General features: G+C 45.4%; 1 protein-coding gene across 2 annotated transcripts in view; it reads left to right on the top strand.

Annotated features, from left to right (window-relative positions):
• Nucleotides 1-1529: 1529 nt before the first annotated feature.
• The window catches only part of nell2a (neural EGFL like 2a), a 58629-nt gene continuing 38784 nt past the window's right edge, over nucleotides 1530-21374 (top strand). Inside the window, exons 1-8 of one of the 2 annotated variants that reach the window (XM_084672626.1) lie at nucleotides 1530-1891; nucleotides 2181-2309; nucleotides 14787-14937; nucleotides 16547-16720; nucleotides 17139-17235; nucleotides 19451-19523; nucleotides 19894-19976; nucleotides 20273-20401. In XM_084672626.1, the coding sequence (XP_084528752.1) occupies nucleotides 1840-1891; nucleotides 2181-2309; nucleotides 14787-14937; nucleotides 16547-16720; nucleotides 17139-17235; nucleotides 19451-19523; nucleotides 19894-19976; nucleotides 20273-20401 (888 nt within the window). In that variant the 5' untranslated portion in view covers nucleotides 1530-1839. Of the gene's footprint in view, nucleotides 1892-2180; nucleotides 2310-14123; nucleotides 14242-14786; nucleotides 14938-16546; nucleotides 16721-17138; nucleotides 17236-19450; nucleotides 19524-19893; nucleotides 19977-20272; nucleotides 20402-21374 lie in introns of those variants that run through there. The other variant, XM_084672627.1, reaches the window with a different exon arrangement.

Genomic DNA, 21374 nt, shown 5'->3' with positions numbered 1-21374 from the left:
CCTGGCAAGATTGCAAAGGCAGTGCTTACTGAACTTTACTGATAACTGACAAAAGCTGCCCACTGTTGTGTGAATGGAACATAGGTGAATCTATAGACTAGCAGTGATGAAAGTATGGCTCAGTTGGATCAACAGAGACTGGCATAGTGAAGTTGTGGAAATGAGAGGCATTGATAAAAACACAGAAACTCTTAGTAGTATATTAGTGTGTCACTATTCTATATATTGAAGGATTATGTAGTGCCAAGTGGGAGAGGATCTGCGAATGTTCCCAAAATGGAGTCTGCTTGCTCATAGATAACGCTTGTCAGCCCAGCTTGACAGGCCTCATGGCCAACAAAAGACTAGCTCTGGGATCAAATGTTTGGACAGAGCGATTTGTAGAGTGGAGATTGCTTCAGAACTGCTTGTTACAAAGACTCGTATTCATTTCCATCTGGCAGTCAGTTTGTTATGGTTTTAGGGAAATATTATGGGATACAGTGTATCTAGCTTTTGGGGAAATAAAAATCTTGGCATGGGTCTCTAAAAAGGGATGTGTTGCAAACAGGCTATTGGCAGCCTACTTTTGTGTCGGATTGGGGTAGGGCAGTGGCGGATCTAAGGGGTGGCAAGGGGTGGCAGCTGCCACCCCAATAAAAAATACTAGCACCCCAATCTTTTATTATTTTTTTTGGAATGCATTTAGCAGACACTTTTATCCAAAGCGATTTCCAAGAAAGAGCTTTACAAAAGTGCATTGGTCACTGATCATAACAATGAGATAGCCCCAAACATTGCGGGTAGCCAAAACGTAAAGCATGCCTTGTGAAAAACCGAATAAGTCCCAAAGGGAAGAACCGTAAGAGCATATAGTTAAACAAGATACAATTAAACAACATGAACCTCAATCTTCCGATGGAAAAATATTATTTGTACATTACAGAACATTTCAATAAATAATATGAATGTTACTGTTTAATTTAAACTACAATGTTATAGCCTAATCATTTACCATAGGGAGTACTGTAACCCCCTACTTTGGGTTTTGATTCGCCTCCAGGAGGCCACCCAACAACTTCCTTCTGCCACGCCATTGCCACCCCGAATGAAAATGTCTAGATCCGCCCATGGGTAGGAACGTGGTGGGGATGGGGAGTGACGAACATTTTTGCAAACAGATTACTGAGTTAACTGAATTGACTCAACAAAACACAACTATCAAAGCCGCTACCAAACCTACGTCGTATGACAACTTGCGGCAAACGTATTTAACATATTTATTTACCCGAATAATTTTACAAAAAGTTATTGTATGGAAGTTAACCTGGTAAGTACATCCTTTTCAGTTCCTTGTTTTGTTTCCAAGTCAAATGTCCCCACAGTTCCATTCTGTACACATGTACACACATGTACATATCAGACCGACAACAGATCAACACAAGCGTCAGTGCGTTTTTGGATTTACATGGGAGTTTCTCAAGGGAAGCCACAAGGGGGCTTAATCGGACCTGTTCCATTTTCCTCACTCCTTTCTTTCCCACCCTGGAAACAGGGTACCCTCTCCGCTCCACTGGCTGTGCTTCGCAGAAACGTTCCTCTAACTGACTGAGCCTGCTTTGTTACATCCTCTACGTACCTTCCCACCTGTGTGTCACGGACGGACGGGCATCAGTAAGGGATCTCCAACTGAATGGAATAACAACATACCCCAGCCGTTTCATGTCAAACTGGGCGTCCAAGTTCTGATGGGGGTTCAAGAATTGGGATTTGTGATTACGCTGGTGTTATACAGTCGCTTGTGTTGAACCATACTGTCTCTCTGAAGTGGACAAAACATGGACTAATTTTTTATTCACAATGGGATTATTACAGTTATTTATTGTCTTCAGTGTATTTGGCAGCTATTCAGGTAGGAAACAAATATAACCTTACAGAATTTGGCCACGATCATTTTATACATATTTAATCGTATAAAAACATACATCAGTTAGTCAGGGTTAACCTGATTCTGTTGCCTATCACGGAAGATAGTGAAACATTTTTAGGCTCTTCATAGTTGACGAGAAAAAAAACATCGACTGATTTCACCTTCATCAATAGGGCACTTTAAGAGCAATAAGGGAATTATTCTGGAATTCGTTAATGACTCACTGTTAATATTTTCGTCCACACATTGTATTTGTGTCTTTGTAAATAAGTTGTAGGGTTTGGAGTTGATCCTACTCTTCGTATCAACGTTTTCGATGAATTAACACTTGGAGAAGGAATTGATGGAGTTTCTCAAGTCCAGGGTTTCCACAGCGAGTCTAGAGCCTTCCATTTCCAAGGTAAGACTCGCGCTTGCTCTACTCTATACTTGCTACTTTTGTATGGAACTCAGACAGGACAAACTGAGCTAAATTTATGTTTCATAAATGGGTGATAAACAATGCAAAAGCAAACATACATTTAAATACATAATATTAAAAGTTATTTTACTTCGCAAAAATGACCTAGGGAAATACAAATCCTATAGTTTTAATATTTCATACAATATAATTTCATATTCAATTTATATTAATCATACTTTTCAAAAGGATATCCTTGCAGTCGTGAGGCTATATTTTCACTTCTTACAGGCTATGGGGCCTCAAAATGCCTCCTGTCCAAAACAAAGACCAGCATTGTCATAGAAAGTGGGATGGGAAGGAGAGAGGGGGCCAAATAATGAGAGTTAGAATAATAAATCAGATTAGTCTCCAACAAACCGCTAAATTCTGAGATGTATAAATTGTGGATGGTCCATGAATGGGCCTAGTCTGAATGGCCCCTCAATGACCCTGGTGCTATGGGCTGTGGCTATGGGCTGTCTAGACTGGAACCTTGCACTTTTGAGGTTCATGTTGTTTAATTTGTTTGACTACATGCATTTATGTTTCTTCCCATTGGCACTTATTTGCTTTTCACAATGTATGCTTCATGTTTTGGCTACCCGCAATGTTTTTGGGGCTATCTCATAGTTTATGGTAATTGACCTATGCACTATTGTAAAGCTTGGAAGTCGCTTTGGATAAAAGCATCTGCTAAATGAATACATGTAAATGTAAATGTAAACCTACTGTATTCTGTCAGATTCTTCAGAAGGGAAGCAGACCTGAAAGAAGGTGGATTATTGCTGGATGGATGTAATCCTAAATGCCTTTTCCAGTCACAAGCTAATGTAATTTTGCTGTTAAGATAGTTTGCCTCATCCTTTCAGGAGGATAAGAGTTTGGGAAATGCAGTCATCAGCTGAGATCTGCTGTCATTCTGTCTGTGACAGGTCAGCCAGTGTGAATCAGCCTAAGATGTCAATTGGAAGGTGACAGATATAAAGATACACATCATATTTCAATGTGTTAATTTAACACAAGGTATGTTCAGTTTATTGTAGAGTGTTTGCATTGGTCCACTGTCATGACGGACCTATGTAATACTCCTGTTATTACTGTTAATTAACACATTAAAATTTGCTCATTAGATGGATGGATGTAGAGATGGATGGAAGGGTGGGTGGGCGGTGGATGTACAGATCAATACTTCATTAATCCGCTGAGGGAAATTTACATCACCAACCTGATAACCACATTGTCTTAAAAACCTAGAAGCTTGCTGATTTAATCTTAATTAAAACATTGTTGATTGAATGATTAGTGGCTTGAGAAGATGCAATTTTCTTCTTCTTGAGAATGATATGTATCACACTATTGGAGAGTATCAAAATGACAATCCAAATGATATAATTCCTGCTTTCAGCAGATCACATGACTGGGAAAAGCTATGATAGGCATCAATGTTAAAACTGGTGTTGGCAAGTTTCGCAAAGCTAACTATTTTAGCTTCTTTTCCAAACTATTCAAACCATAAGATCCCACACCGTCCATTCAAAGTCACTCCCACAAAACACATGTACGCGCTGCCTGACTACAGAACTGCTGGGAGACTAGTCAAGTTAGTCCATGAGAGAGAGAGAGCTTTTGAGAGAGCAACATTGTTTTTTTCATGTCACATTCACATGTAAGAACACACACAACACTATCATAACGAACATAAACAAGGCTAACATTAACACTCACTACTTTTAAGCTTGCAGCGCCTTTAAATCTCTCAGTTCTCGCCAGCGTTGAAAAGCAACACCGATATTGACTCTGGTTTTACTTCTTGCTAAATCCAATCTCCTTTTGCTGGTAGCCTTTCCAACTACTGTCGGTTTTCTCTTTCGTCTTTTATGAAATCTGGAACTGAATTTATTGCCTGATCTTTCTCCGCCATTCTTGTGCCTTTAGCTCGGTTGTTTAGAATTCTTCTGCCTAGCCTGGTTGAAAACTACAGTAATGCACATTGAGTGCAGGGGCAGAGTGTGTGCAGGTAGACAGACAGACAGACAGACAGGTAGCCTGTCCAATCATTAGTCTCGGACTGGTCTTAATGATTTGTAGTGTTTATCACAGTCCTCGACGCCCACAGATGTCGGATTCATTTCATATTACCATCAAACCTTAAGATGTATCGGTTGCTATCAAGATGTAAAGATTATTTAGGCAAATATGACAAAAAGTGCTTCTCAACAACATTTCTTAAACCATCTCCACCATAACAACAGACAGATATGTAGGTATCTGGAGTCCAACATACAGTTTGGCTAAGCTCTTCATATGATAATGCACACGTAATGCAGCTCACAAGATATGCTCCAAAAAGGGAATTATTTCAGTCAAGACAATCACGTATTAGATTTGAGCATTTATTGTTACATGACATGGACATGTAGATTAACTTTGGCGGAGTGGATGATCTAAGGGAAGCACTCCCTGCCTCCTCGATGCAACACATACATACATGACATATGAGGCAGGGAGCAATAGAGATATAATCCCCCTGTTGGACAGATACAGACAGCATGGGGGAGAAGGGGACGGTGGAGGGTGGCAGCAGCACTGATCATACAACGACCGGGGTGAGTGTGTGCATATCCGCGCGTCTTTTAAAGACGCCTTATCGGATGTGGCCCAATGGATATGCGCTGCTACATGGGTGTGGTAGTGGGTGGAGTAAGGAAGGTGGAGTAAGACGCCTTACGTCCCCTATAACTGGCTGACGCGCGCTGCCCGATTGCCCTGCCAGAACTAGCTGCGCTTATTTCAGTCAAGACAATCACGTATTAGATTTGAGCATTTATTGTTACATGACATGGACATGTAGATTAACTTTGGCGGAGTGGATGATCTAAGGGAAGCACTCCCTGCCTCCTCGATGCAACACATACATACATGACATATGAGGCAGGGAGCAATAGAGATATAATCCCCCAACACACGCCACCACTCCGCCATGCAGACTATGTGTAGAGCGGAGCGCCGCTGCTCCTGAGCCACAGGAGGACCCCCTTACATCCCACTACGTACGTACTAGTGGCGAAAACAAGCGTTTTCTGGATGCGGGGGTCATGCTAGCATTAACGATGACTAAGACTATGTGTGCATATCCATCGTGTTACATACCATCTGATGTGCGGTTTACCGAGCCGTCCCACGCGCACATCCCGTCCAGACCCAGTGCTGGACGGAAGGTGAACCCGCGACAAGCCAAATACACCGACCATCTCCCCGGTACCCTTCTCATCCGACATCGGGCAGATAGCTACCTCCAGAGAGCTGCCCCTCTTTGCGCCCGTCAGCGAACTCATCAGGATGTACACAAAGGCAGCATGTACGCCGGAACACGAAGATATGCTTATCTAGTGAGAATAACTAGTGTCAGCAGAGCACCTGCCGTTCCCTGGCCGGTATCCAGGGTGTCTCCGCAGATATCTTGACTCGGACGCTGGATTCTGATCGATTGCTACCGAATCAGAGCACGTCTGCGGATCACCAGTGCTGAGACAAGATCTACGGAGACATTCTACAATGCTTGTGATCCGGTAACCTCTCATCCATACAGGGCAGAGTTACAGCTGTCTCTAGAGACCCATTCCTCTAGCGCCCGTCGGCAACCCCAAAGATGTACGCGAGGCGCATGGTGTACCATCAATGTCCCTATGTGAGAATGAGAAACAAATGTGTCGGCAGAGCACCCGCCGTTCCCTGGAGTCCAGGGCATCTCCAGAGATATCTCGATTCAGACTATGGATTCTGATTGATAGCTACCAGATCAGAGCACGTCTGCGGATCACCACGCCTAAACCGAGATCTAAAGAGATATTCTACTGTTATGGGTTAACAAGCCGACCCAGCCACCATCTGTAATGCAGGCTTGTGTATTGACACACAGCAATTAGTCCTTTGACCACATGGCCGCAAGCTTGTTCACGTCAAGCTCATAGATCTCTGGACTCTAACGATGTCCAGGGCATTGGGGCGTACATGGTGCTCGTAAGCCGAGGACGACCAGTCCCCATCATTCCAGCGTGGCTAGGCACTTGAAGATGCCCAGGTGGCAGCCCCAATCCGGAAGCTTTGCGATGTATACCAATCCTGGGACAGCCCACAGCGAATCGTTGAGCAAACCAGGATTTCGTCATGGCCTTGCCGGCATTGGTGACAACAGGGACTCGGAAGGCGGGACTCGGAAGGCGTCACCCCGGGCGACACGGCGTGACATAGGAGACCTGTATCGGAATTGCCTAAATATATTGAGTACTATTGGATTCAGACACCTAAAAAGATGGTTCGACTTAGTTTGTAAATTTAAATGTACAGTATGTTTTACCCCCCCAAAAATCCCAGAATTATACAAGGTATTTGCGTATTATTTTCAGCACTACCACTAGTAACACTAAATCAACACTTGGTCCAAGGGTTCTTCCCAAACTACCTCAGGAAGGTGGGGTTAATCTCATTCAGTTTTTTAAATCAAATACAATTCAATATAGTAGTGCATTTGTACACGCGGTGGATTTAAATATTGGCTTCTCCCACCCGGAACTCCCGGGAGACGTGGAATGTCTGTATTGAAAGTTTCGAAGCATGTATGCAGATAGACGTACCTTCATGCGAGTGCCCATCGACCCACTAGCCTATACTAGCCACAGGGTAGGGGCACTCTGACGGCCCATCACACGTCAATTACACCCGCAACGATTTGCATAGCCACACTCCGCACACTTAGATGCGTGAGTCCAATTATCCCCACGCTCCCACAGCATGAGTACGATTGGGGCCCACAGCTTGCTAGCTTGTTCCTTCCGTCAAGTACCTAGCATGACACTCGTAGCTAGCAACGCTAGACGCTGGTGTTTACCGTTACGGCACCCTCCTGCCAGTACATGTTTTGCCACACCAGCGTAGTGCATAGAGCTAGATAACCGTATGTCTATTGGACGTTCATCTGAAATGTCCGAAGTCACACATCCGAGATGGTAGTCTACGCTGTGGGCCCTCACACGACGACAGACAGATACTGTGACGCTACTCAACTGGTTAACCGATAATATAGGGATACCATATTTCACTTAAGGATGTATTTGACGTCTGAATTAATTTGGCTGCCCTAACATCTGCCCGGAGACAGCAGACGAAATTAGCGTCTCTGGCTGACTGCTCATTTACACTTTCTATTGATCAGCGCGCACCCCTGAAATAAAGAATATTACAATGAACAATATTGACAAGCTGTTACGTAAGCACCGGCTAATACATTCCCGAAATCCGAGTATTCCGTTTGCACAGGGTATACTAAGCCTACTGAATGCCATGGCAATCAAACAATACAATCGAGTTAAAGAACCGCAGATACACAAACCCTTTCATTCGGGTACGCCATTCCTGATTACCAGCCGGTGGTGTCCTAAGACACGGTACCACGTCATTCCTCCCCTACAGTCAATGCGAAATCGAAGGCCACGGGAGCGCCTCCGAAGCAGTACCGGGGATCGGCGGATCCACCGCTGTCGTCGACCCCTCCTCCAGCACGACGACCCGAGCACTCGTTTCCGCCAGAGACCTCGACGTCCAGAGGGGCCAACAGGACCGGGTCTTCCTCCCTGGACCAGAGCATTCTCAGCGGGCACCGGTCGGGAAGAGAAGGAAGGAGAAAGAGCGGCCTTGCAGCACTCCACGAACGTGCAGTTCATCATGATACACTCAAGGAAAGAGACACGACCAAGACATAGTAGAGTCCAGGATGCGTTGACCCGCCAATCCTGGTAGTAGGCGATCTTTGAGCCGACGCGAGTTACGCCGGGCCTGGCTACCTGTATCGTCGCAACCGCCGTCGGGGCGGTTCTCAGAGGCTGCGAATCCAGGCGAATGCCCGAAACCTCCCGCAAACACCCCCAACAACAACAGGCCACCCCCGGATTGCAAGAGCCGGACACAGCAACACAGGCGAAAGCAACAACCGACAACGCAGGAATACAAACACATTGGCAGCAGCACTGATCATACAACGACCGGGGTGAGTGTGTGCATATCCGCGCGTCTTTTAAAGACGCCTTATCGGATGTGGCCCAATGGATATGCGCTGCTACATGGGTGTGGTAGTGGGTGGAGTAAGGAAGGTGGAGTAAGACGCCTTACGTCCCCTATAACTGGCTGACGCGCGCTGCCCGATTGCCCTGCCAGAACTAGCTGCGCTTATGCATCTAAAACAGTTGCTTTCATATCTATACATCTCGATGATAGTCTCTCACTGTGGTGTATTTGGTTCACACCCTTCTCCTGGCTAATCAACTACATAGCTTCACAGACAATCTTTGTAGAAGCAACACAATCGCAAATCTCTTTCATTGCAAAGATTCAGAGGTGTAGATAAAAACCTTTGCGAGAGGGAGAAAGATAGAGAGGGAGATAGAGAGGGCGCCTCCGCCTCTCTAGTTTGCTATTTATGTCACAAAATGAAAACATGACTCCCCACACCCTGGCCGCTTCGTCAATATACCCCTTATTTCTCTGGATTACCTCTGAGCAGAGTTTAAGCACATTCATTTAGCCCGGCAAAAAGCTCAGTGTTATTTATGGCTTTGCCTGCCTACATCATTCATTTAATATGTCTCTGTTAAGTAAGTGATGTTCGGGGAAGCAGCTAGCTCAACAGCGCTAGGCAGACCTGACCTCCTGTGTTCGCTTTCAGCCAGGATGGATAGACTAGCACAGTCTCACTAAGCATCCAGTGTTGTGGAGCTCAATAGACTGTGAGTCTCCTTGGCTAACGCAGATGCATGCATGGCAGTGACATTCACAACCCTCATTAGATAGCATGTTGATGGGCTGGTTGTGTCTGCTTGCTACCCATAGGGATGGCAGTTATCTCTGGGAGTTGGAAGGAGAGGAGGAGGAGAGGGGAGGATACTGAAAAGAGAGGAGGGAGGAGGACAGGCGATCTGTGTGTGGGTGTGTGCCGTGTGAAATAGTGTGTACGTTATGTCTCTCTGCCTGCCCGTCTGTGCCAAGCACATCTGTGTTTGTGATAAAAAAGCAAGAGATAGAGGAAGGAGGGAGTGTGGCGGAGGAGGAGGGATGACTGTTTAGAACCCCCCCCCCACCCTTGCTGCCAGTTGCCTTTGAAGGTACCTGTCAGGCATACAGTGAGTGGCATTAGGGAGACGGGCCTCAGGGAAGATGGAGCTGGAGGAATGCCCCTGGCTATATCAGTCCTTCCTAATTAGAGCAGGGCACTATGGGAACTAAACCTCATCCCACGTTTCGCTCGGATCATTTAGTCCTGTGTATGACTAAACCAGGTTAGGAAGCATTTCTCTGCACAAGCCATATAAGGTGCTCGAGATGCACATGCCGCAAAGGATGTTTTTACTGTGTCGACTCTGAGCACGTTATTTTTATGTTGTCCTTCCCAACGCACAGACTAAACACAGATATGTGATCCATGATCATGAGCCGGACCGTTCAGTTGAGCTCAGCTCAGCCTTTTGGCCCTGTTTGCGGCAAGGACATGCAGAGAGAGTAGCCTAGCCTGACGCCAGCTCAGAAAGATTCTTCAAGTGTTCTTGACCGCAACCAGCAACCTAAGGCCTCCTTCCACCTGTGCAATGTTGGTTGTGTCTCACCAGCCAGCCAGATGTCTGAGGAATGTTTGTTCTCCTTGAGAGGGTCTCAGCACCGCCAGTGAAGTGTTTCAGTACCGTATATCTGAAGGCCATTATGCCCCTGACTGTAACACTATTGGAGGGCAGCGGGATGGAAGAGCCTCATTTATTATACAGCAGCGCTCATCCTAAGGTGTGTGTGTGTATTTCTGCTTGCGTGTGTGTGTGTAGGTGTTTGTGCGTTGTGTCCCGCCGAGCAGTCAGGAACACCTACATTTGGGACCACAGACACACATGGTAGTTAATTCCCAGCAAAAGAAACACTGGGTGACAACACACATCCTTGTGACCGGAACGCACCGGAACGCAATCAACGCATTTCATTGTTCATCTCTCTCAGGCCAACCTGATACCTTGTTTTTAGAAATTGCTGATGCTGGTCTGGCAAATATTCATGTCACCTCCAGGCCACCGTATACCATTTATTCCCAAGGACTGTAGGTTGACACCATCTGAGAGACTGGGTTAATGTCAGGCAGAGACGGTTGGTGACGGTCACACTGGAGCCGGTGAGGGTGGTGGGGAAGAAATGCTGGGCCAGCAGTCCTGGAGGTGCCCTTGGCTCACTTCAGTATTTGTTCCAGTAGAATGACCACACAGTGGGGAGAGCCCATCCACTGAATACAGATTGCTAGAGTGCATTGGATAATTCCAAAGCTTAAGGCTAGCAAAAGGGAGTGTGTGTACATACTGTATGTGTGTTTGTCTTTGTGTGTGTTTGAAGTTTCTATCATGGAGTTTATCATGACTACAGTTCCCCAGAGGTGTTCTCACGCTCTGCCCTCGTGCTTCCCACACAATGCGCCTCACATTGCCAACTCATAAAGTTTGATGTTCTTTAATTACTTTATCTTCCAAAAATATATATATTTAATACTTTATTGCCCTACTGTGTTCCTTTGGCCCAGTGGTAATTCTAGATGTGTGGACAGAGGGCTTATCTCAGTATTGAAGTGTGACATCTGACGGAAGAGACCAGCAGTCCACTCAAGAAGGTCAAAAAGGCTGCCCTTGGTGTTTAAACAAGATTCATGTTTTTAGGTCTAATTTTGGGGACGCTGTAGGGAAAGGTATCTTATACAGTAGCTGTTTGAAACGAAGGACATCTTACCTTTCAGACAGGGAACATTTGGTAATGCATACTTGGAGTCAGTTATGAATGTACCCATCTCCCTTTGGGAAGGCTCATTGAGAAACTTTGTGTTCTCTGCACCATACAGTACAGAATATGCTGGAGCTAAGATTTTATAAGATAAATCCAGGGGAAATGTGCGAATATTGTGTTATTTCCAGGCGTGTATAGCTCCTCAGATGTGCTCTGGGGCACCTGTTCTAAATGCTAAACCTGTTGAGCAGTGATTAGGATTGGCCAGCCAATATGTCTGGGGGGGATGAAGGGTGATGTGTGCGTTCGTCGATGTGTGTGTGTGTTTTAGAGGGACACACTTTTCGAAAGACTACGAGTCAGACAACATCCAGCAGCTTTGTCTAGAAGAAAAAGTCTACCCTCAATCCATGTGATGAGAACGACCATTTCGATAGTCACATCAGTGAAACCCTTTAAAGCCACATCAATCCTGAAGATACGATTACAATAGTCCAAACCTGTGGTTCCCACAAACAAGTTCTGATCCTCAGGCTTCGGAGCGCTCTGTGATGATGCCTTCAACAGTGCAGTATTTCCTCATAACGACCTCTGGGCATTGAGGTACTAAACTACTAAACTAAGGTTACACGCAGTATCACAGCGCTGGGTGATGCAGTCAGCATTGTTTTTCGAGATGCTATTTCCCTCCGGCCAGTTTATTTAGTGTCAGTATCAGCCTGGTTGTTGAGAATTCTAGGAGCAGGTGGTCTCCCCCATGCAGAAGCTTGCCAATAGATAACTGACTAATGGCTCCTGCAGAGAGGGGAATTGATTTGTGTGAAGGGGGGAGCTGGGCCTGTCTTCAGAAAGAGGCTCATCAACTCCTCTCTCTTGTGCTAATATGGGGGGGAGGGCCTGGTAAACCAATGCCCAGGTTGAATACATTGGCTGGGGTCCTTATGCTTTTGATGCCGGCACCTCCGCAGGCACCTCTCATCACCAGCTCGTCACAGACGTTACGGGAGAGGGGCAGCTGAGTTTGTCCTATCCCTTCCCCCCTACCACGAGGAAACGGGCGGTGGGTTGGAGAGCACATGCAGCGACCACTAGATCAAAGGCCGACGACATGCTGGGTTTCCTAATGATAGGGTCTCTCCAGACCCCCTCAGCCCAAACCCTCCCCCGCCTCACCATCCCTCTGCCCAAATTGCCCATTGTGTCTGGGATTGAGATATCAATGTGGTGTCCTTGCTGAAGCCGGTATCAAACACCATCCACCATACTGAGGCCTGGTGTGTGATCAGCCATCTAAGTACCATCTGCGTGATGGACTTTTTTTATGGAACGCTTTTTTTCGCAAGAAGTGAAAGAAAAAGTCTTTCTCCATTTCATAATAATCTGTCATTATAATTTGGAAAGATGCTTGCAGCAAAGACACTGCAAGGCATTAATCATTTCCACCTACAATTCTACACTACTATGAGAAGTGGTCATTTATTTGGATTCAATTATTCAATAGCTTTCTGTTGCTAGCAGCAGGATGTCGCTAGGCAGAGAACTGCACCTGTCACCTGACCATCTGCCTCACCGCAGCCAACGACATTGGGCTGAGGCTAGCTAGCAGTGTGCTGAGACTGAGAGCATGTACTGATGCACACTATGTCTCCCTGGTGGGCCCAGATCCAGACAACATTCTTGTTTTGACAGAAATGGCTCAAAACATGCCCCCCATGGGGTGGCTAGCTTACATCAGATTAATGCTAGCACACTATGCTAGCTATGTGCTTTCCATAAGACCGCAAACAGAACTGAAAACATGTCCTCCAGAGTGTTTGCCCTCCATGTGGCATGCTCCATCAAGTCCTTGTTAGAGCTTTTAGATAGTATTGTGTTAATTGGCTACTCCCACCAGCTGGAAGTAATGTGTCATCCACTGAGTAAAAAGACAACCATGCAAGCTAGCATCCTGCAGCGCTAAAGTGTGCCATGGCATCTTGCGTGCATCCCCTGGCTGGAAGTGAACCCTTTGATGTGATGGCTTCTGAGAAACGTCATCATTTATTGATGGTTCCATTAAAGTAGCAGAGACGTCTGTTCTGTTAGTTAGGGAGGAGAGAAATGGAGGAGGGGAATGGAGGAGAGGAACGGGACGGCGGGAAGGAAAGGGAGAGTAGCTGTGGCTACTCTCCCTGGTGGGAGAACAGAAGCTTCTTCAAGATCAGAAAAGGCCTAACTCCACCCACCGTGCTTTCTCTCTTTCCTCTGCTCATATATCTGCCGTCTCATATCTGTCCGTCTCAGCACCCACATAAAAAGCCCAGGTGCACCTCTGAAGCTGTCGGAGATAGATAAGAAAGATTTGGGGAGGAAAGCTGACGTGCGCTTGACGTCTGTTGTATATATTTGGCAACAGCCAGCTGTGATCTGATGTGGTTTCATGGGTAGAAGTTTTCACGCTGTAATAAACATTTTGTCTCGTAGCTGTGGGCTCTGACAGAAAAACTTTTGGTAAGAATGTCAGTTTATTTCCTTCTTTTGTTTGGTTTGCACTTTGACAAGCATGTCCGTCAACGTAAATCATCCAAGAAGTACTTCACACTAGGGATGGAGATTTGAACTGATTTCACTATTCGAATAGTATCCGAAATTATTTTCGAATATCCGGATAATCTATTTTATTAATGTGGTTCCGTTATGTAATTAGCCTGACGTGACGCAAAGCATACAGTAAACACATGAACCACCACACATTCTGGCAATAATTGGGACTGTTAAACTATTAGATTAAATAAGGGTTGAATAAAGAAAACAAATGAAAGATCCATTTATTAACATGACGAAAAGACAATGAACTTGAAAAAACGCTGCGTCTTCAGCCTATAGGCTCTTAATTTGTCGGAAAAGCGATTAGCCTATTATTATGTGAAATAAAAAGTAGGCAACATCGGACTAAATTAAACACATTGGATATCCTCCATAAAAACGAAAGACACACGGAGAAATATTTCATATTAACTTGGATATTAACTTGGAACCGGAATCCTAGGATACGGTGCGCCACCACACATTGCGAACATAAACAGACGATTACGCTAGCTCTACATGGCTACTGGTAAGAAAATAAATAAGCCACAACTGCATCAGCCATACGCATTTTTATTCCGGAGAATTAGCATGTAAACATGCTCAGGGGAGAGGCTACGGAGTCGATTTACGAGCAGGCCGGCGTAGAAAAGACTGCAGGAACTGAGGTTGTTGCGTGGTACTGCTTAGCCAGGACACTATGCTTCTTGTAGCGCCAAATGAAATGAAAGGAGACTCGCAGCAGAACGCAGGCATTCATAAGTATTCGAAAAAAGTATTCGAATACTAACTTACTTTAGGATATCCGGATATTCGATTAACCACGCCCATCCCTACTTCACACCAGTAATCATTCTGCACAAACAGTCCCCATCTAAAAAAAGTACACATGACATTTGGGTCACGAATCCATCGATGCTAATTAAAAGGAATAGTGTCAGTATGTATTGATCATTCTCAAGTATCAATGTATGGTTGTCCCTTTGGTAATTTTGAAAATGGATCATTCTTAGGTATTGAGTTTGGGCCCCCGTTTGGTGACCCTGATGTCCTCCTCCTCCCCTGCTCCTTCAGGTTCCTCTAGGGAGGTGCAGGCCCCTGGAGACGTGTCTGAGCGGATGCTGCGCAAGCTCAGAGGGAAGAGTGAGTTCACCATCCTGTTGACCCTGAAACAGGAACACCTGAACTCTGGGGTCATTCTCTCCATTCATCATGCCGACCACAGGTACTGCAGCTCACACTGACCCACTTTATTACATTTGACGTGTTTGTGTCAGTGAGGTTTAACAACATGAGAAATAGAAGTTGGAGACAGAAGACTGTGGTGAAAGATGGTGTTTGAGACTTTATGTCAGTGTTGTGCTAACCTAAATTAATGTACACACCGCACCATTGGGGTCGCAGTGACCCTTCCTCCTACAAACAGTGCATATAAAAGAAGAAAATCAAGGATCAGAAGTGCATACCATAGTTCTAGCAGTATTTTCAAGGGACAATCTGTATTTACAAGCCACACGACAAAGTAACTACATCTCAACTACCAGACACAGCGAACAAAAAAAGTATGAAATACTAGTCAGAACAGTATGGGTAGGAGGACCTAGATTTCTCAAAATAATTGTCTGATCAGAAAAGAAAAGGCTATCTGTGTGGACACTTATCTGGACTACAAGGTTGTAGTTTAGCAGCCTGGTTTAGTATCCTACTGAATTGACATTGTCTTTTATATTTGTGAAGGTCTTTAACATGAGTTGATGGTACTATATCATTGTGCTTTTGTAATCTTTAAGGCTTAACATGTTAGCAGATAAGCAAACCAACTAAGCAGCAATGTGTACTGACAAAGCAAATCACTCTGTGCAAACAATTTATTCATAGTTCGTCATCCATCCCAAAATGTACCCCCCATAATCGTGAACAGAAAAATGATTAGACTTTTAGCATACTGATATGCTTTCCATTAGCAAGCTAGCTGTCGCTGCCAAAGAGATCAGACTAGCAATCTGAACACTGTATAATGTGTTGATTGAACTGTGTACATTAAAGTCAGTGTGCAGAACAGGCCTCACAGCGACGCTAATGACTTTTCTCACTACTGATTAGCCTAGCTGAGCGAGACTTCCCATGCAAGAAAGAAAGCTCAGTTTAATTTCTAAATGTTTAGGATATTTCGTTTAAGCACCACTGGATCTGTGCAGCCAGTGGGATCTTTAAAACTGGAGTGAAGTTGAAGTCGTTAGATTAGTTTGTAGATAAATCAGGTCTGCTGAAAAGCTTTAAGTGGCTGTTCTTTCTCTTCAGAGCAGTTCTTTCCAGCAAGTGTCTGTGTAGCGAAATAAGCCTTCTTTAAGAGTGTGGTTGATGGCTGTATTGGCAGCTCTATTAGCGGCATGTCATCAAGGTGAATCTGTGCACTGCAAAGAAAGAAGAGCAGCCGTGTATCTCTGGTCTTGCTCCTCACGAATGTTGATTGCGGATGTTGTTGAGTGCTGTGCATGGGTTTACGATGCATGTTTAAGTGATTGGATCTGGGGCGCTAATCTACTGGGTTTGTTGTTGTAATGTAGATGTCGAGAAATGTGTAATGAATGTGTTTTCTAATTTAGTATTTGATGAGGACGATCTCGATTTCATGAAAGGGTTCAAGTCTGCCCGCAGGCAAATTAGTTTGTGTGTGTTGGCGTGGTTGTGTGTGCTTGTTGAGGGGTGGTATGGAAGGGTAAGTGTGTGTGAGTATTTCTGTCGATGTGTCTGTGGTATTGTCGGGAGGGTGTGTGTATATGTGTGTGTGCCCGTGAGATTGTCTCATGTGACCGTGTGTGTTTCCTCGGCAGGTTTCTGGAGCTGGAGAGCAGTGGCCAGCGTAGCGAGGTGCGTCTGCACTACCGCACCAAAGGTCAGCAGCCACACACAGAGGTGTTCCCCTACAGCCTGGCGGACGGCCAGTGGCACAAGGTCTCGGTGGCCGTCAGCGCCTCTCATGTCATACTTCACGTGGACTGCAACAGGTAGACCCACCTTCAGGACTCGCAACAGCTACTTGTTCACTTGGGTCCCCTTGGTTAAAGCAGGGTCTGGGCAACCCTGGTCCTCAGGGGCCACTGTCCTGTCATGTTTTAGATGTTTCCCTGCTCCTGTTTGAAACAGCACACCTGTTTCAACTGAATGGGTTGTTGTCAAGCTCGGTGGAAGCCAGGTAACGACCATTCATTTGAATCATGCGTGTGGGAGCAGGGGAACATCTAAAACATGCAGGACAGTGGCCCCTGAGGACCAGGATTGCCCACCCTGCACAGGATACACCCAATGTGGCCTGCTTTGTCAACGCCATAGTCATGGATTTTCTTCCAAAGCTTGTTGGTGATGGTGTGTGTGTGTTTATGTGCATTTACATTGTGCTGACTGGATTTTGTGTTGTGTGTTAAGGATCTATGAGAGGGTGGTTGAAATCCCCTATATGGACATGCCAGAGGACACTTCCTTCTGGCTGGGACAAAGGAACAGCGCACATGGCTTCTTCAAGGTAAACATCATACCTCCATCTTGGATTTACATTTGGAAATTATATATATTTTTAATTATTCAAGTAATTTAAAGGACATTACAGGTCTTGGGTCTTAGGAAATGTCTGGTGACAATTAAAATCCAGCTCTGTTTGTTTTCCCCCCAACCTTTATTTACAATCGCTCTGAATTTAATTCCATACATTAATCAAGACTTCCAATTTAATTTATAGTTTCTCTACTCACCACAGTTATAGGCATTTTGTGTCTGTATACTGTTCCTCCCCTACTCTGCTGTTAAGCACCCTGTTATTACCTCTCCAGGCCCTTTCACAACACTGATTTGGGAGAAATCATTAAACACCCCAGACTGCTCATTAAACATGGCTCATTGTTTATCAGAGCTCAACACTTATACTGTCTAACCCTTGTGTAATCCACTCTCTCTCCTTTTTTCACTGTCTCTCTCTCTTGTTCTCTCTCTCTCTCTCTCACACACACACACACACACACACACACACAAACACACACACACCCTTCCCAGGAGGATAAGTTAGAGTGTAATGTCAGCTTATTGGCTCTTACCTGTTTAACCAGGCCTGATGGTGCTGTGTGTGCGTGCCGTCCTCTGAGAAACTAGATCTTGCTTGTGTGTGTGTATGCTGTACATGGGTTAGCGGTTTATGTGTGTGTGTGCGTGCATGTGTCGCTCCCGGCTGTTGAATTTCCTCAGCGTTAATTGGCAGATGAACGAAGACTCGGAGGTCAGCCACTAATCTTGACGTGTCCCAGCGTCCCCCCACCCCCCCTCTCTGAAGGTCTGATTAGTGCGCAGGAGATGCATCTCCCCTATAGATGCCTCCTTCATTAGCTCTCACACATTCCTCTCCTCTTTGTTAGCCCTGGCTTTGTTTAGAGGCATGACAAATGCTGCCATAGCGTTGACAGCAAAGTATTTCACCCAATGAAACCAAGTGGAAATCTCCACTACAAAGAACAATACTTTATCTTTCTGTTGACAGAAGATGCCATATGCTGAGGTAATGGTTGTCAACATTCAGTTCTATCTGATGGCTTGTATAGACATGGATTTGGTTGGACAGAGAAGCTAGCTAAAGTCATACTTTCTCTATTTCAGCTATGCATCCTACCTCAACTTTGACAGAATTTAACATGGTAAAACATCCAATCTAATGATTTCTTGAGTCTGCTGAGTGACATGTTTAACAAACACAACTCATGCTGTGTTCCATTCTACCACTGTCGTCATGAGAAATTGGGAAATCTGTTTCAGGGGATTTGAATTTATGGCCAGTAAATTGAAGTGGCAAGACAATTTAAAAAACAATTTCTCATCAGTTGCACGGCTCCACTTCAGTAAGGGGAATACATGCACTCAAGGAGAGAAACGGGCCAGGTTTCCATGGCGACTGAGTGTCTGTGTGTGTGTTTTGGACACAGGGCGATCAAATTAAGAGACCCATAAATCAAATGGAATCTCTATCCCCAGTTATGCTTATCAAAATGAATCGGGAGAAAACAGAAATTGCTATTACATTCATGACTCCTACATCATTGGTTCACTTTACATTGTATTGGTGTTCAATTATCGTAGTCAGCAGCAAACCACCACCTGTCCATGGAATATTATAAGTGAGAATATACTTGTCACTGGAACAAGAATTTACTCTGACAGTCATGTTTATGAAATATTATTGAGTTCATACTGTGTGAGTGTGTGTGGATGTGTGGAGGGAAAATACAATGTGGTTGGTGTGTCTGTTTATTAGTGTGTGTGTGTGTGTGTGTGTGTGTGTGTGTGTGTATGATGTTTGAGTATTATTCATGTGTTTTCCTGTTCATTTCCTACCTCTGCTCCTTCGCCAACGGATTTATGTAACACTGCACACAGTGGTAACAGTTGCTTTATGCTCTGAACCCAGTGGTAGCAGGTGGTTTATGTAACACTTTACACAGTGGTAACAGTTGCTTTATGCTCTGAACCCAGTGGTAGCAGGTGGTTTATGTAACACTTTACACAGTGGTAACAGTTGCTTTATGCTCTGAACCCAGTGGTAGCAGGTGGTTTATGTAACACTGCACACAGTCGGAACAGCTATACAGTCTCGTATTTCAGGGTGCTCTCTTCGATCAAGCACAATACACAGTCAGCGATGTTCTTTCTGTACCCTAATCATGTGTGTGTGCGTGTGTGTGTCCTGCCTCTGTCCACAGGGAGTGATGCAGGATGTTCAGATACTGGTGATGCCTCAGGGATACATCTCTCAGTGTCCAGACCTCAACAGGAGTGAGTCAGCGTGTCCACAATTCCAGTACCTTCATCTCAACTGTCTCCCATCATGCACCTAGGCCCCATGTTACTATGTGTCACCTGTTACCCCTCATAAAAATGTTGGACCAAAAAAGCGATGTCCGTTTTGGACGTCACTTTTGTTGTTTAGCACCTTTTTGTTAGCAAAGAAGCCTACACCGGCTATTACCCTCCTCCATAGTCACCGAATGATGAGAGGAACATTATTGAACTGGGAGTGCATGCTGGTGCAGTCGAACTTGTGAACTGTTAGCACATATGCTAATACGCTAGCACCCTATGGTGTGAAATTCATTACATCATAGAGCTAAACTGTTTATTTACAGTATATCCACTTTTCTTTTAGCCTGCCCTACTTGTAACGACTTCCATGGTCTGGTTCAGAAGATCATGGAGCTGCAGGATATCCTGGCCAAAACCTCCAGCAAGGTAGACCCTTGTAGCACCTGGTTCCTGTATAGGAAGCGAGTTGGAATACATACGTGAATTGCTCATTTACCTGCTAATTAAACATGCTAGCTCTGTACATAGATAGGAATGTAGTCTTCAGTCCCAAGTAATACACAGCATTTGAAAAACACTTGGAAGTACGAGTATGCGGTGCTTCCAATATATGGAGATGAGCGATGAGGACTGCTCTTGGCCAATTCTCTGTTCTCCTCTCACCCACCCACCCCTCCCCCTCCCCCCCCCCCCCCACGCCTTTGTTTCTGGGGTGCGAGCAGCTGTCCAGGGCGGAGGAGAAGATGAATGGGCTGGACGGCTGCTATTGTGAGAGGACCTGCGACGTGAGGGGGACCGTCTACAGGGAGGACGAGGCCTGGACAGATGGCTGCAGGAACTGCACATGCACGGTGGGATACACACGCGTGTGTGTGTGTGTGTGCGTGTAGTGTCATGCGTGTGCGGGGCCTCTGCTCTTTCTCAGTGTGTGCGTTTGTGTGTGTAGTGTCATGCATGTCATAGGGGCCTTCGAATCTTTTTGTGTGTGTGTGTGTGCGTTTGTAACTGTAGCACGGTGTGCCTTTGTGTGCACTCGCTCGATGCTCCCATTGTAACCCTGCCATTGTTTTGTTCCTCAAGTGGTGGTTAGGTAGGGGCAACACTGGGCAGGGGAGTATGTGGAGGATGGACGAGCGGGGAGGGAGAGTTTGGTCATTGTGGATGGCTTATGTTCTCATTATTCTATTGGGTTAGAGGCTGGTTGCCCCGGAAACTGTATAAAACCAAGGCACAGCAACCGGGATTAGACAGATCAACAGTTCCTGGAGAGAACGTGGAGACCTTAGGGGACCTTCCTCTCCACCTAGTGTGAATAATCACCAGAGGGAGCCCTGATTGGTGCGTTGAGTTTGCACCACCGCAAGCCAACAGCCTCACTCCCCTCCCCCGTCACTCCATAGCACCCCCAACATCTGATCCTCCCCTCTGAACGGCAAACAATCCACCAATAAAATGGCTTTGTGCTCCACTAACCAAGGTGCGACGAGAGAAAATCGCATATCTCGCACTACATTTCACCTAATTACTCCTGACAGACGATGATAATTATCGTCTTGGATTCGTTCCGGCTGCTCATCCAATGAAATTGCGGTGATCATTGGTGTGTCGCGAGACTGAGACCAGCTGCAGCTTCACAATTAGACGGAGTGTGTTCTTTACCTTCTGCGTGCCAATTAGCCGCAACCTTTTTGATTCAAAGGTCATGCATTGAGATGTTATCAATTATGCGGATCAGTCACATGCCATGTACCACCAGAGCAGATCCCAGTGGAGGGCAGAGCCCATGGAGAGACTGTTAACAAAACTGCAGGGCAGTGCAGATAG

This window comes from Hypomesus nipponensis, chromosome 14 (genome assembly GCF_054491055.1).
Source record: "Hypomesus nipponensis isolate SF chromosome 14, ASM5449105v1, whole genome shotgun sequence".
Lineage (NCBI taxonomy): Eukaryota > Metazoa > Chordata > Actinopteri > Osmeriformes > Osmeridae > Hypomesus > Hypomesus nipponensis.
The sequence above is the reverse complement of the archived record's forward strand: the minus strand, read 5'-3'. Positions and strand labels throughout refer to the sequence as shown.